The sequence below is a fragment of the Psammomys obesus genome, unplaced genomic scaffold (assembly GCF_907164565.1).
Source record: "Psammomys obesus unplaced genomic scaffold, mPsaObe1.curated_primary_1811, whole genome shotgun sequence".
Classification (NCBI taxonomy): Eukaryota; Metazoa; Chordata; class Mammalia; order Rodentia; family Muridae; genus Psammomys; species Psammomys obesus.
In genome coordinates this window covers 1,741,818-1,757,711 of record NW_026585609.1, presented here as the reverse complement: position 1 = coordinate 1,757,711, position 15,894 = coordinate 1,741,818, and the positions used below count along the sequence as shown (strand labels likewise).

The following is a 15,894-nucleotide window of genomic DNA, read 5'->3' as shown; positions in this document are numbered from 1 at the left end:
ATTTAATTTGTGTATGTATGTGAGTGCACAGACACATACATGCACACACATACACACACATAAACATACATATATTATGTTGTTGGGGTATTTTTGTGCGTTGTGTATTCAAATGTTGATTTCTGTACCCAGAGATCGGGTTGCAGTCCTGACTTTAGCACTGTAATTTTTATGAAGCATCTTCTCTCTCAATGTGTTTTAAACATTGTTTTCTATCACCTTCTGATTGGTCAAATAAAATGCTCAACCCGGTGGCTGGGCTATAAAGTTAAGGTGGGACATCTGGAGCCCAGAGGGGTGGGGAAATCTTAGATGGGGCCCAGAGAAGTCGCCATCAGAACACAGATGAAGGAGGTGGTATCAGGACAAGACTTAGATGGCAGGTAACAGGACACATGGCTGGGAAGTAGGCCAGGCCAGAATTATCAGGTTAGAATAGATGAGCATATGCCCAGCTATAGAGCCTTAAGCTTCTAATAAAATTAACAAGTCTCCTTGTCATTATTCAGAGGAAGAATGGGCATGGAAAGCCACACATTTATATTACATTTTGCTTTCACAGTCGAGGATCTGAACATGTCAGAAGTTCACTTAAAAGAAGAATCTGGCCAGCAGAGTAGAGATGCTTACCATTGCTGCACATTATAGCTGCAGAAAAAAAATATATGTATGTATATATATATATATATATATACATATATATACATTCTATGAATACAAAAACAAAATTTTATACTTTTAGAAGGTCATCTACCCCCCAATTTTAATTTGATGACTATAACTTATAAGAGCACTTTACATATGAATATACTGATAGGTTTTAACTGGAAACAGAGCTTACCTTCATCTATGGGCTCATACTTTTTGATAATCTCAGTTGAAAGGGAGTGATTTTCTATCATCTCATACTGCTCTTGGGTTAAAAACTTGGTCAGGTTTTTTTCAGAAAGAATTTTCCGATTCTCAGAATATGTGTTGAAAATCTCAAGAATTTCTTCTCGGTAAGTAATAGATCGATAAATGACTCTAAATTCTTCTATGGTGATTTTTCCTTGTTTCAGTCCGTCATTTTCCTACTAAAAAAAAAAGAAATGACGGTGGGCTTATAGTGGAAGAACCAAAAATACAAAGTAAATTTCACAGTATTCATGCACTGTATGATAATTCATAAAAGTTAGAACTTACACTGGATCTTTATTGAAGATAAAATGCAATAACCTGTGTGGAGTAATGCTAAAGTCAGGAAAAGGTTAAAAGCTGGTCAAGACAAAAGAAGGTAGAGAGGGGTGCATGGGAAGATAAGGATTTTAAGATGTTTTCCAATTATGCATTCCTTTTGTGTACTCTATTACACTTCTGTTCCTTCTTAAAGCCACATCCGGCCATGATCGTGTGCTGATGATTCATAGCCTAGACTATAAATGTCAGAACCATTCAAGATTGTGGTAGACTGTGGAGGATTCAGTCATTAAAAAGCACCTTGAAAAGAATTCTCTGGAATTATAGGGTTTGGTACAGGAATAAACAAGACTAGTTTGACCAAGAAAGAGTGGATTCATCTGACAGTTGTAGAAAATTAATATTTAAATCCTATGAGATGAAAGATAAGGACATTGGCTGGACACTGGCTTTAAAAGTGAAACAAACAAAACAAAAAAATCAAACACTGTGTCGATGAGGTCCTGAATCAGAAAATGATTAGCCAAAGTAAAAAATAGAGCCAAGAACGTGGCTCAGGTTGGGGCTGTTTGCCTACCATGCACGGGGCTCTGCATATGATCCCCACTAACACAAATTTAACCGAGTGGTGCATGTCCATAATCACAACATATGCCTGTGAGAGCATGAGGGTCAGAAATTCATAGTCATCCTCAGCTACGCAGCAATTTCAAGACCAGACTGGGTGACATGAGACTGACTCAAAATATTAAAATTTCAAAAGAATAAATTAAAAAGTGACAGTGGTATAATTGTTGATTAACAATTGCAAGCTATGGAAAACTGCAGAAAATGCAATGGAAGCAGGAAATGGTAAACACACAATAAATACTGTTATCAGCAAAATTATGAAAGAACTCATAAGCGATTGAAGTTACAAAGATTGTAATCACAGTAACAGAATTTTCATATTGCAGTGAGCAAACAAAAAACCCACTTGGGAACAGAAGTTTCAACTGAGGAGTTTTAATTTAAAAAGAACTTTCTTAGAAAGTACACTGGATGACTTCAGTGCACTTGTGCACAGGGTATCTGACAAGCAGGTGAGCAGAGACTGCTGACCAGGCAAGTAGCCTGGCTGCAAAATCCAAAACACCATCATCTGTGTTCCCTGGATAAAAGGAGACTTCCCAGGAGCTAGGTTCACACAGTCCCAGAGCCTGGTGGACAACTCCCAGACCCAAGGGATACACAGTCCCCCAGCGCCCTCCACCTAACTGAACACAACTCCCAATGTGGTTCCAGATTCTGATCACCAGATTCCTCCAGCTCCCCAGGGGTCAGTGCCACCTCCAAACACCAGGCACATAATCCCAGCCTCTGACACATGTCTGGCTCTGGAGATCAGCCAGACAACAGGAACATACAGAATCTGGTTCCAAGATGATAGAGCACAGTGCCCAGAGATCAAGAACTGCAAGTGAGCAAAGGCCCAGGCTGCTGACTCTGAAAGGCTAGCATGTCCCCACACACACAAAGAAGAGGAGAACCCAGCACCCAGACATGCACGGATCCAGTCTCAGATTTCTGGGCTAACCCCCCACCTGAGGATGACTCTAGATTCCAGAGATGTGCAAACCTAGCCTATAGATCACAGCTCTACCAGCAGCCCTGAGCAGACATAACAAACCTCAGGTTCACACAAGGTAAACACCCTCATTCTAATCCCCCTGCCTATAGCTCCAACTGTTAAGAGAAGAGAAAAGCTTCAAGCGTATCACAGAGATCTAGTCCCCCAGCATACAACACAGGCAGGACTCCCCCTCCATGCCTGAAAATCCCAGCTGGCTCCAGGAATTACTAGCCAATGCCAGCGACAAACAGATGGCTAAAGGCCAGTGTAAAATTCAATCAACAAAAGCCAGGGCAAGATGGCTCCACCAGAGGCTGGAACAATGGATATCCTAATGCAGCCAAAATACAGGAAAATGACTGTAAATCTATACTTATAAAGATATTGAAGTACTTTAAATAGGAAACGATTAAATCCCTCAAAGAAATACAAGAAAATATAATCAAACAGAGGCCATCAAAGACATACAGGAAAACACAATCAAATAGGTGAAGGAAATGACCTGAAAATGGAAATAAATTCAATAAAGAAAACACAAACTGAGAAAATCCTGAAGTTGGAAAACATAGAGCAGGAGCTACAGAGGTAAGCATCACCAACAGAATATCAGAAATACAGGAGACATGCAGAAGATACAACTGAAGAAATTGACACATCTGTCAAAAAAATTAAATCAAAAAATTCCTGACACAAACATCCAAGAAATCAAAGACACCATGAAAAGACAAAACCTAAGAATAATAGGAATAGAAGAAAAAGAAGACTCCTGGCTCTAAAGACCAGAAAACAGTTTCAACAAAATCATAAAAGAAAATTGCCCCAACCTAAAGAAAAAAAATGCCTTTAAACATACAAGAGGTTTACAGAACACGAAATAGATAAGACCAAAAAAGAAATTCCTCCTACCACATAATAATCAAAACACTAAATGTACAGAGCAAAGAAAAAATGTTAAGGCTGCAAGGGGAAAATGTCAAGCAACATATAAAGGCAGACTGACCAGAATCACACCTGACTTCTCAACAGAGACTACGAAAGCCAGAAAGGCCTGGACCCTAACAGAACACAGATGTCAACCCAGACTACTATACTCAGCAAAACTTTCAATCAACATAGATGAAGTAAACAAGATATTCCGTAACAAAACCAAATTTAAGCAATGTCTATGCACAAACAGAGCCCTTCCAAAGATACTAGAAGGAAAACTTCAACCAAAGGAGGTTAACAACACCCAAGGTAACACAGGATATAAATTACTTCACTGCAACAAAACCAAAAGAAACATTACCACCACCAACATTAACATAAAAGGTACTGACTAACAATCATTAGTCAATAATATCTCTCAATATCAAAAGACTGAACTCTCCAATAAAAAGACACAGACTAGCAGAATAGATGTATAAAAAGGACCCAACACTCTGCTACATACAAGAAACACACTTAAGCAACAACGAAACCTCTACCTTAGAGTAAATGGTTGGAAAAATATTTTTCCAAGCAAATGGACCCCAGAAACAAGCTGAAGTAGCCACACTATATCTAATAAAATAGATGTCCAACCAAATTAATCAGAAGAGATTTTTCATCAAAGGAAAAATCCACCAAGGGGACATCTCAATTCTGAATATCTATGCCCCAAATACAGGGGCATAGATTCATAAAACAAACATTTTTAAAGCTTAAAACACACATCAATCTGCACACATTAATAGTGGGAGACTTCAGTACCCCTCTCTGACCAATGGACAGATCATTGAGACAGAAACTAAATTGAAAAATGATAAAACTAACAGAGGTCATGAACCAAACAGATCTAATAGATTTCTACAGAACTTTTACCCAAACATAAAAGAATATGCCTTCTTCTCAGCAATTCATAGGACCTTCTCCAAAATCGACCACATAGTTGGTCACAAAGCAAGCCTCAACTGGTACAAGAAAACTGAATTAACTCATTGTATCTTATCATATCATCATTGATTAAAGCTGGATTTCAACAATAATAGAAATGACAAAAAAAAAAAAAAAACCAACCTACAGACTCTTGGAAACTTAACAACTGCCTACTCAGTGACCACTGAGTCAGGGATGAAATAAAAAAAGAAATTAAATACTTGCTAAAATTTAATGAAAATGAAGACACAACACACCCAAACTTATGGGACACGATGGAAACAGTGATAAGAGGAAACCACATAGCACTGTCTTCATAAAGAAATTGGAGAGTTCTCATACTAGCAAAATAACAGCTCACCTGGAAGCTCTAGAAAAAAAAGGAAGTAAACAAACCAAAGATGAGTAGATGGCAGGAAATAAACTCAGGGCTGAAATCAATAAATTAGAAACAAAAAGAACAATGCAAAAAAATCAACAAAACCAAGAGCTGGTTCTTTGAAAAAAATCAACAAGATAGACAAAGGAGCCAAACTAACTAAAACACAGAGAGATAGTATCCAAAACAACAAAATAAGAAACAAAAAGGGACATTAACAACATTGACAAAATCTGAAGAATCATTAAGTCTTACTTCAAAACATTGTACTCAACAAAATTGGATAATCTAAATGAAATGGATAATTTTCTTGATAGACTCCACTTATCAAAGTTAGATCAAGATCAGGTAAACAAATTAAATAGTCCTATGACTCCTAAAGAACTAGAAGCAGTCATCAAATTCTCCCATCAAAAGAAGCCCAGTGCCAGATGGTTTCAGCACAGACTTCTACCAGACTTTCAAGAGGGAGCTAATACCAATACTCCTCAGACTATTCCACAAAACAGAAAGAGAACATTGTCAAACTCAGTCTATGAGGCCACAGTCACCCTAATACCTAAACCACACAAAGACCAGGCAAAGAAAGAGAATTTCAGACCAATTTCCCTTGTGAACATTGATGCAAAAATACTCAATAAAATACCCGCAAACCAAATCCAAGAACACATCAAAAATATCACCCATCATGATCAAATAGGATTCATCCCAAGCATGCAGGGAAGGTTCATTATATGAAAATTCATCAGCATAATCCACCATATAAAAAAAAACTGAAAAAGAAACCACATGATCATCTCATTAGATGCCAAAAAAATATTTGACAAAACAACTCCCTTTCATGATAAAAGTCTTGGAAAGATCAGGGATTCAAGAAACATAACTAAGGATAATAAAGGCGATATACAAGCAAGCCTATTGCCAGCATCAAATTAAATGAAGAGAAACTTAAAGCAATTCCACTGAAACCAGTGACAAGACAAGGCTGCCCATTCTCTCCATATTTCTTCAATATAGTGCTTGAAGTTCTAGTCAGAGCACTAAAACAAGTAAAAAAATATTAAGGGGATACAAATTGGAAAGGAAGAAATCAAAGCATCACTATTTGTAGATGATACGATAGTATACACAAGTGACCCCCAAAATTCTACCAGATAGCTCCTAAGTGGCTAGATACAAAGTTAACTCAAAAAAAAATGAGTAGCCCTCCTATATACAAACAACAAATGGACTGAGAAAGAAATTAGGGGAAGAGCCTTCACAATAGTCACAAATAATAGAAAGCATGTTGCTGTAACTCTAACCAAGCAAGCCAAAGACCTGTGTGATGAGAACTTCAAATCTCTGAAAAAAAGAAATTGAAGAAGATAACAGAAGATGGAAAGATCTCCCATGCTCATGGATCTGTAGAATTAACACAGTAAAAATGGACATCTTACCAAAAGCAATCCAAACATTTAATGTAATTCCCATCAAAATAACAATACAATACTTTATTGACCTTGAATGAACCCTTCTCAAGTTTATATGGAAAAAAACAAAACAAAACAAAAAACAAGAGCTGAAATAATCCTATACAATAAAAGATCTTCTGGGGTTATATCCATCTGTGATTTTAAGCTGTTATACAGAGCAATAGTAATAAAAAAAAAAAAAAACCTGCATGGTACTGGCATAGAATCAGACTTGTTGATCAATGGAATTGACTGAGGACCCAGAAATAAACCCTCACACCTACAGATGCTTGATTGTTGCAAAGGAACCAGAACCATACAATGAAAAAAGAACGTATCCTCAACAAATGGTGCTAGTCTAACTGGGTGTCTACATGTGGAAAAATGAAAATAGATCCATATTTATCACCCTGTACAAAACTCAAATCCAAGTGGCTCAAAGACCTCAACATAAAACCAGAAATACAAAATCTATTAGAAAAGTGGGGAGAGTCTCAAATTCATTGGCACAGGAGACAACTTCCTGAATAGAACACCAACAGTTCAGGCTCTAAGATCAACAATTAATAAATGGTACCTCATGAAATTAAAATGCTTCTGTAAGTCAAAGGATATCGGCAATAGAATAAAACAACAGCCTTCAGATTGAGAAAAGATCTTCACCAGCTCTACATCTGTCAAAGGGCTAATACCTAAAATATATAAAGAACTAAAGAACTTAAACACCAACAAACCAAATAATCCAATTAAAATTGGGTACAGAGTTTAAACAGAAAATTCTCAACAGAGAAATATTGATGGCCTAGAAGTGCTTAAAGAAATGCTCGAAGTCCTTAGTCATCAAGGAAAAAACCCTGAGATTCTGTCTTACACCAATCAGGGGACTTAGATCAAAAACACAAGTGACAGCACATGCTGATGAGGATCCAGAGAAAGGTGTCATTCCTCCATTGTTGGTGAGAGTGCAAGCTTCTACAACCACTCTGGAAATAAATCTTGTACTAACTCAGAAAATTGGGAATAGTGCTATCTCAGGACTCAGCTATACCACTCCTGGGTACATACCCAAAAGATGTTCTACCATACAACAAGGACACTTGCTCAACTATGTTCATAGCAGCTTTGTTCATAATAGCCAGAATCTGGAAACAACCTAGATGTCCTTCAACTGAAGGATGTATACAGAAAATGTGGTACATTTACACAATGGAATATTACTCAGCTATCAAAAACAAGAAAATCATGCAATTTGCAGGTAAATGGATAGAATTAGAAAAGATCATCCTGAGTAAGGTAACCCAGACCCAGAAATACATTCATGGTATGTGCTCACTTATAAGTGGATTTTAGGCATATAGTATAGGACAATCATATTACAAGTCACAGACCCAAAGAAGATAAGTAACAAGGAAGATCCAAGGTAGATGCTTATGTTGGCATCAGTAAGCAGGCATCTCTAAAGGCCAGCCTCCAGGGGACCTGACAAGGGGGACATCAAGCATCTGTGAGGCCACCTCTAGAATCGGAGGAGACCACCTGCAACCACCATCTGTAACCATCTTTTCATTCTGCGCATGCACTGTATCACCTTATCAGAGGACTCACCCCTCTTCTCTGTTCTCTCTCTCTCTCTCTCTCTCTCTCTCTCTCTCTCTCGTGATGTCCCTTCCCCTAATAAAACCTCCCATGTGAAACCTGTCTCATGGCATGATTTATGAACCCGCTGTAAAACTCTGCCTTACAATCCTAACAGCTGTGCCAGGCCACAGGGGAAGCAGATGTGCTCACTGCTGATGCATCTTGATATGGTTGTGTGGGTGGATAGCAGTGGGCTCCCCTTCTCTGAAGAATGCGGGGGTGGGGGTAGGGGAAACAGGGAGGGAATGTGGGACCAGGAGGAGAGGAGGGAGGGGTCTAATACAGGGATGTAAAAGGAATAAAAAATTTACATTAAAAAAAAGTGTACTGTCTCATTCCATTGTAAACAGCTTGAATACAAAGAACCCCAGGTTGGAGGGCCATCAGGTTGAGGTAAAGTGTTGAGGAGGAGGATGACATTGTCTTTCAAACCCCAAAGTGCGGTGGTACTTTGGACACACAAATTAAACTCAGTGAGTTTCTCATTTCATCTGAAAAAAAAAAATAGGAACATAAAATACCGCCTATGCCGTCAGACTCCTATGAGATTGGGAAACACACATCAAACTGTAGAACTGAATGGTGACTTGCCAAGCTGTGTCTCCTCTTTTGAAGTTTTTCTTGTGAAGTATGCAACACTGCAGACCTTTGGGGTATAACAAGAGACAAGCACACTGGAAATTACCTTTCATTACAAGGGGAAGAGTTCAGGGGTGGGTATCACAGAATTCTCTACAAAAGGCTGTAAGAAGTGATCTGAGCTGAGAATCGAATTTAAGGACGCCCAGCCAGTTCAGAGAGGATCACCGCCCCACATTGGGAGCAACTTTGAGAATGAGGGTTCAGCCAACTAGCCAAGAGGTAAGCAGATGGGACATGTTTTGGAGCAGAGCCGCTATCTGCAGTTATCAGCTCGGATCCTGGGTCTCAAGGAAACTGAAAAGAATACAGCACCTTAACATTCCGTATCTGTTACGCAGGTTGCATTAAACATCCATTTCCTTCTAGGATTGCCTCAGTCAATGAGTTGGTTTCTTATATTCTTATTATTTTAAGAAGAGTGCTTCACTTAAAAGGTTTAGATTTAACAAAAAATATTTAAAAGTATGTTAATACCTTTATTTATGTGTGCATCTGGGTACATCCAAGCCATTGCGTACGCACGCAAATAAAAAGACGACCCTCAGGAGAGGGTTCTTCCCCTCCACTTTACGGGTCCTGGAGATCAAACTCAAACTATCAGTCTTGGTGGCAAGCTTCCTTACCTAATGAGCCATCTCACCAGCCATCTAAGGACTGGCAGACTCCTCAAAACAAAAAGGGCAAAATAAAATTTCTGGCAGCTAACTGGTCAGGATTTAGCATCTCACACAGAGTTCTCAGACAGAGGTGAAGGTAAATCTTATTGCAGTACATCCAGGAAAAAGTACAGGATTCTGGTGTCTACTAGAGAATGTAAGAGATGAGAAAAAATGTGATGGATCAGCAAGGTCAGAAGCCATAAACAAGAGGTGACCTAGGCAGAATGAAACTGGTAAAATGGGTCAAGGTTGGGGGTTTGTAAGCAGAGGTACCTCTACCCAGGTGCTAACTTCCAGCCAATTCTATACTGCTACCAGATTATTCGTCAAAAAATATTTGCTATTTTCCTAGTGAAAAGCTTTACTGACTATTGTCTACAAAAAAAGGTAATAATTCTAGGGTCTACCCTATAAGATTTCCACTATCAAGACAGGTGTGTTGATTCATGCCTATAATCTTAGCATTTGGAAAGCAGAAGCAGTCAAGTCAAGAGTTCAAGTTCACTCTCAGCTACACAGAGTCTCAGACTTGCCTGGGCCACATCAAACTGTTGAAAATTAAGAGTGAAGGGGAGAAGGAAATGGGAGTTTTTAAAGAAAGAGGAGAAGAGAAGAAGGTGGAGAGAGGAGAAGGGAGGAGAGGAGGGGAGATCAGGGGACTAAAAAAAGAAAGAGGGAAGGTCAGGAAATATAAGAAGAGAAACAAAGGGAAAGAAAGGAGAGGACAAGGAAAAGAAAGATTTTCCACCTTCAGGAAGGCCTTAAGCAGCTTTTCTCCCCACCCCCCTCCATGCACCCTTCTCCAGCCAAGTTTGGTTCCTTTCCATTCAGCAAGCACCCCTGCTGTGCATTCTGTGCATATGGCTCCTCATTCTTTTGTCTTTAAAGAACGTGTCTTCTAGAGTTGCCTTTATCTTACATTCATGGTTTTCTGGGGCCTTCATCACAGCCTGCTCAGAGTAGGTTCAGTATTCCTTTCTCTCCTGAGAGTCAGAGCTTTCCTCTCCTGCAGTGCTCACTTTCTAAGTGAGCAATGGTATTATCGGTGGTTGCTAATTGCCTAGAGAATATGAAGACCCAAGTCCTGGAGTAACAAATTCTTGAAATTCAAAAGGATACAATTTCATAAGAGCAGAGGTATGATCAAAGACTAGGTGTATGTGTTGAAGTCACATGTAATATTGCTTAGAAAATATATAATGCAATAAATTAAAGACCACTAGAAGACAAAGCAATAAATCTTTTTGTAAAAGTATAATAAAAATGTTTAATAAATTGCTGCTCAAGCCATGACTCAATAATTCATCTTGTAGAAATTACTTTGGAATATATTGCCAAGATCATAAACATATTTTTTTATCCAAATTTATAATAAAAAGTCACCTTGTAAGGAAATAAATTTATGCCATAATCTATGTCAGCTATTTAGGAAATCAATACATTTTGAATAATTCCTAATGCAACTTCATTCACTGCTTACTAATTGCATACTTTGTGCACAGACAAGGTATATTCATAAATAATATCTTATTTATGACTAAGAACAATCCTGTGAGATTAACATCCCTATTTCACAGACTAATAAATTTGTTTAGGTGATTTTTGATTTGCAAAAAACAGCTAAGCCTAAAATCTCTATACTTGGGGACACTGCCAGATCTTAGTCACTGTTAGCATATAGGCCCTTTGTTTCTGAGTTGCCTAGTAACCTATGATGTCATCATGTCACCTGCTAGATGTGTGGCAAATGCACCTATGTGATTCAGCTATGCACAAGCTATAAAAGGTCCCCACTTCGTCTCTCTTCTCTCTTGCTCTCTGCCCTCTCCTTTTCTCTGTCCAGGCACCTCCTACCCCCACTAGGTCTCCCCCTCTCTCCTTCCCTCTGTCTCTCCATCTCCATCCAATAAACTCTTTCACATAATATCTGTTGTGACATCATTTTTAAATGCTAACAGTCACCCAAGTCGGCCGTGTCTCATTAGATTTACAACAGGAAGTTCACCCATGAAGAAAGGAAAATTTTACAATTACAGTTAAGTGGGAGTAGATGCTCTAGGCTGGAGAGATGGCTCTATGACAAAGCACTTGCCAGGCATATGAGGACTGGAATCCACATGGCCAGCCACCCACCCACTAAGCTGGGAGGGTGTGACAGTCCACTTGTAATCCCAACTCTCAGGAAGCAGTCACAGGGGTTCCTCCATGCTGATTAGTTATCCTAGTAGAATCTGCAAGCTTGGTGGAGGGTACTGCCTTGGTAAATAATCGGTGGACAATCAGAATACTGTTGTCAAGCTCTGACTGCTACATGCATGAGCACATTTGCAAACCTTCTTACACGCATACACGAATGCATGCAGACAATGCCGACGTGCGCATGCCGAAAAGAGACTTGGAATGCTCAAGATGACTACTCTGAAGACATACACAAAATGCAGTCAGTCCACATTCCGTAAGTTTTCTTCAATCAACCTTTGTGTCAGTTTACCTGACAAAGTACTAGAAGGCTGAGGAATGCCCTCACAGATAAGCTTACCACAGTCATCACTACTGTTTCTAAAGTTCTCAAGGTCATGTGGTCATTTTAAAAGTTATTTTTTTAATGTATTCTGAGAATATTCTGGCTCTAATGCTTTAAAAATTTACATTTATATATTTATATGAGTGGGTATGTATCACAGCATATGGGACGGTCAGAGGACCATTTGCAGGAGCCAGTTCTCTCCTCCCACCGTGAGGGTTTCAGGAATGAAACTCAAGTCATCAGACTAGTAACAGCAAGTGCCTTCATCAAGTGAGCCATTTCCACTAACCCTTCTACCCCTAATTTTTAGTCAAAAGTATTTCATCTAACAGAATAAACATGTAGACCTTCCCATGACTGAACAAACTATAAGATTTCAGTCAGTGCCTTGAGAACTGCTGGACATACTGTCAAGTACTTTGAATGTGGAGAGTGCTTTAGTCAATTCCTGGTTCAGATCATCTGTGTCTGAGAGAAACTCCAAAGCAGCATGATGATGATGTGATAATATTCACAACAGTTCACATTTGATATGTTTTAGTACATTGCTGCCTCCACATTTATTCCATGTAAAGTCAGCTACATCAGGGAAAAACATTACTTTTTCTATCTTAGGAGATGCTGTTAGATAGGTAGAAAACCCTGGGTATGAAAAGTCTTGTGGGGAGAAAAAAACTTTTGTGTTCAGATGTTAATTCAGAAATGTGCTGATTTGTCATCTCCAAAAAATTATTATTTGGAGGCTCAGTATCCCCAGCTATCTAGATTGGCCAATCTAGAGTTTTCTGACTAATTCTCAAAGAGAAAATTGTCAGCCCTCTAGGATAAAACTCCACTGGAATGCTTGTCTTGATTTAGTCATGACCATGCCCTCTGATGCTTAGTGAGAGCACCCAGCCAGAGTCCTTCCTGCCGGCTCCTTAAACAAAGAAATCTCAGGAGAGTTTCTCCCTTCCGAATAAGTGAAATAAGAATATTTCTCCAGGTTACTCGTTGTTTAAATTATGCTGCTGGGGCACATTCAACATATAAAATATTTACATACTTTGAGCCAATGAGATGGCTCAGCAGGAAAAGGAGCTTGCCACCAAGCCTTGCAACCTGAGTTCAACCCCCAGGACCCACATGGTGGAGGAAGAGAACCAACCCTCAAGGCTGTTTCCTGACTTTCCACTTGTGCACCGTGGCACATAGCTGCGCACACACAAATAATTGTAAATCTTTCAAAAAGTTGACATATTTAATATATACAACTTAATGAATTATTTTATGTACATAACTATAAAACTAACAGAATACGGTAAGCACTGTATACGTGTCTATTCCATTCAAAGGTGTTTTCTGCAGTGTGTGTGTGTGTGTGTGTGTGTGTGTGTGTGTGTCTGTGTGGATGTGTGTGTTGGTGTTGAGAGAGAGAGAGAAAGAGAGAGGAAGAGCAGTCAACATATGTTCTACTCATCAATTCTATGGCTGTAATGCAATCCCATGAACTACAGTCTCCTATAAGTACACCTCAGAAATCTTTTCATACTGTAAACTGAGGCTGTATCCTTTACCTAGCCTGCTGCTTACCATACTGGACTCTCCTTTGCTCCTGTGAATTTGAAAATCTCATAATCCTTACATCAGTGATACCATGAGTATTTTATCTCTTTGTTTGGCTTCTTGTACCTAGTTCTTCTTTTGGATTTATTCATCTTATTGTGAGTGGTTGAATAATAGTCCATGTTATGGATATGCCATGTTGTCTTTAATCATTGTTATAGTGACAGGCACCTTGGCTGTTTCCATGTCTTGGCTATAAAGATACATGGCAGTAAGCATAGACGGTCAGAATAAACTAAAAGTTTGTTTACAGTCTAGTTCTGAGAATGTAGCTGTATCACACAGCAGTTCTGGAACTGTAGCTGTATTTCATGGCAGTTCTATGTTTTGGGGACTTCTCTGTGATATTTTCCTCAATGGCTGCAATGATTTACACGCCTCTGAATAGTGTACAGGATGCCTTTTTCCCCATATCCTCACAAATATTTCCTATAATATATGCATGTAACCATGCCATTCCACCAGCTGTGGTAGCCGTCTCCTGAGGATTGCTCAGCACTGCCCTAATGGCTAGTGGTGTCATGCACATCTCAGATACCTGTGGGCTATTTGCGTACTTTTGAGCAGTGTATATAAAGTCCCTTTGCTTATTTTTAGGCATTGTTACTTTTTCCTCTACTGCATTTTGTAACTTCTTTGTGTGTTTTGGACATTAACGCCTTATGGAATAGTCCATGACTATTTCCCCTCACTCTGTAGGTTACTATCTCTGTTTTCTGCTTCCTTTGTTATGCCAAAGCTGTAAAACTTTGTGTAATTCACAAAACTCAGTGTAATTCTGTTGTCTTTTTTGCTTTATTTCCTGTGTGTGCATTCTAGAAGCCAGCATGAAGACTGATGTCAAGAGGATGTTTTTTCCCCCATAGGTTCTCATCAAGGATTTTTCTAGTTTGGGGTCTGGCATTTCCATCTATGTGTTTTAATGGACGTGGTATGTGGCTTAAGAGCCCAGTCATAAGCTTCGCACGTGGATATCCAGTCTTCCCGGGCTGCTCACGGAGGAGAAGCTCCTGCCACTGTGTGTGTTTGGCACTTCTGCTGAAGATCACTGACTGCACAAGAATGCCTTATTTCTAGGCTCTCGGTTTAGTTTCATTTGTTTACACACCTATGTTCTATCCAGGCTATACTGTTTTGGTTGCTGCAACATTTAACTTGCATTTTGAAACCAAATTATATTTTGAAAGCTGCCTATGGCTTTGCTCTTTCTTAATATTATTCTGGCTATTCAGGTCTTCTTTGGTCCAAAAAAAAAAAAATGAAAGGTCTTTTTCTGACTTTTCAGAAAAGAGAAAGGATTGGGAAAAAGAGAAAGAAAAGCTGTACTATATCTGTAGATAAATTGCTTTTGTCAAAATGAACACATTTACATAAAGTATCTTTCATTTATTTCTGCTATAAACTTTTTGTTGATGTTTCATTATCTTGTGTAAGTATTTTATCTTCTGAGGTAAGTTTATTCCTAGGTACTTTATCCATTTTGATATTAACTGAAATGGAATTGTCTCCTTGGGTTTTTCTGGGGTGATTCACTGATGGTGAGCAGAAATGCAGTGATTTTACACATGATGTTGTGCCCTGCCACTCTGCTGGATTTGTTAGCTCTAATCATTGTGTTTGTCTGGTTGGTTTTTTACAAAGTCCTCCATGTAAGATCATCTGTGACCAGACTCTATTTTCCTGCTGCCTTTCCATTTTAAGCCTGTTAATTTCTTCATCTCGACTAGCTTCTCTGGATAGAATGTTTCTTTACACAGTAGAGTAGAATAGTTGAGGGGTTGGGGATTTAGCTCAGTGGTAGAGCGCTTGCCTAGCAAGCGCAAGGCCCTGGGTTCGGTCCTCAGCTCTGGGGAAAAAAAAAAAAAAAAAGACAAAATAACAAAAAGACCAAAAAAACAAGGTAACTAGTTGAGTTGGAACTCTTTGCTTATTCAAGCTCACAGAGGAAGTCTTAGAAATTTGAGGGTTTTTTTTGTTTGTTTGTTTGTTTGGATTTTTGTTTTGGTTTCATTTTTTAGTCTTTTTGTTGTTTTGGGGTTCTATGGGTTTTTGGTTGGTTCATTTTGATCTGGGGGTTCACTGTTGGTGGTGGTGCTCGGTTACTTTTGCTTCGTTTTGGTTTGGTTTGGTCACTGAATTTATTAGCTTTTTGTTCATTTATGTACTTTGTTGTCTTAATCATTTTAATCATCTTCATCATTTCTTTTTATACCTTTTGAGAGTTGTGTGTCAGTGTGTGTGTGTGCGTGTGAGTGAGTGTGTGTGTGTGTGTGTGTGTGTGTGTGTGTGTGTGTGTGTATGTA

General features: G+C 38.9%; 1 protein-coding gene across 1 annotated transcript in view; it reads right to left on the bottom strand.

Annotated features, from left to right (window-relative positions):
* Positions 1-15,894, bottom strand: part of Plcz1 (phospholipase C zeta 1) — a 49,869-nt gene that overhangs the window by 32,710 nt on the left and 1,265 nt on the right. The window contains exon 3 of the mRNA XM_055610410.1: positions 842-1,073. Coding sequence (XP_055466385.1) covers positions 842-1,073 — 232 coding nt within the window. The remainder of the gene's footprint in view (positions 1-841; positions 1,074-15,894) is intronic.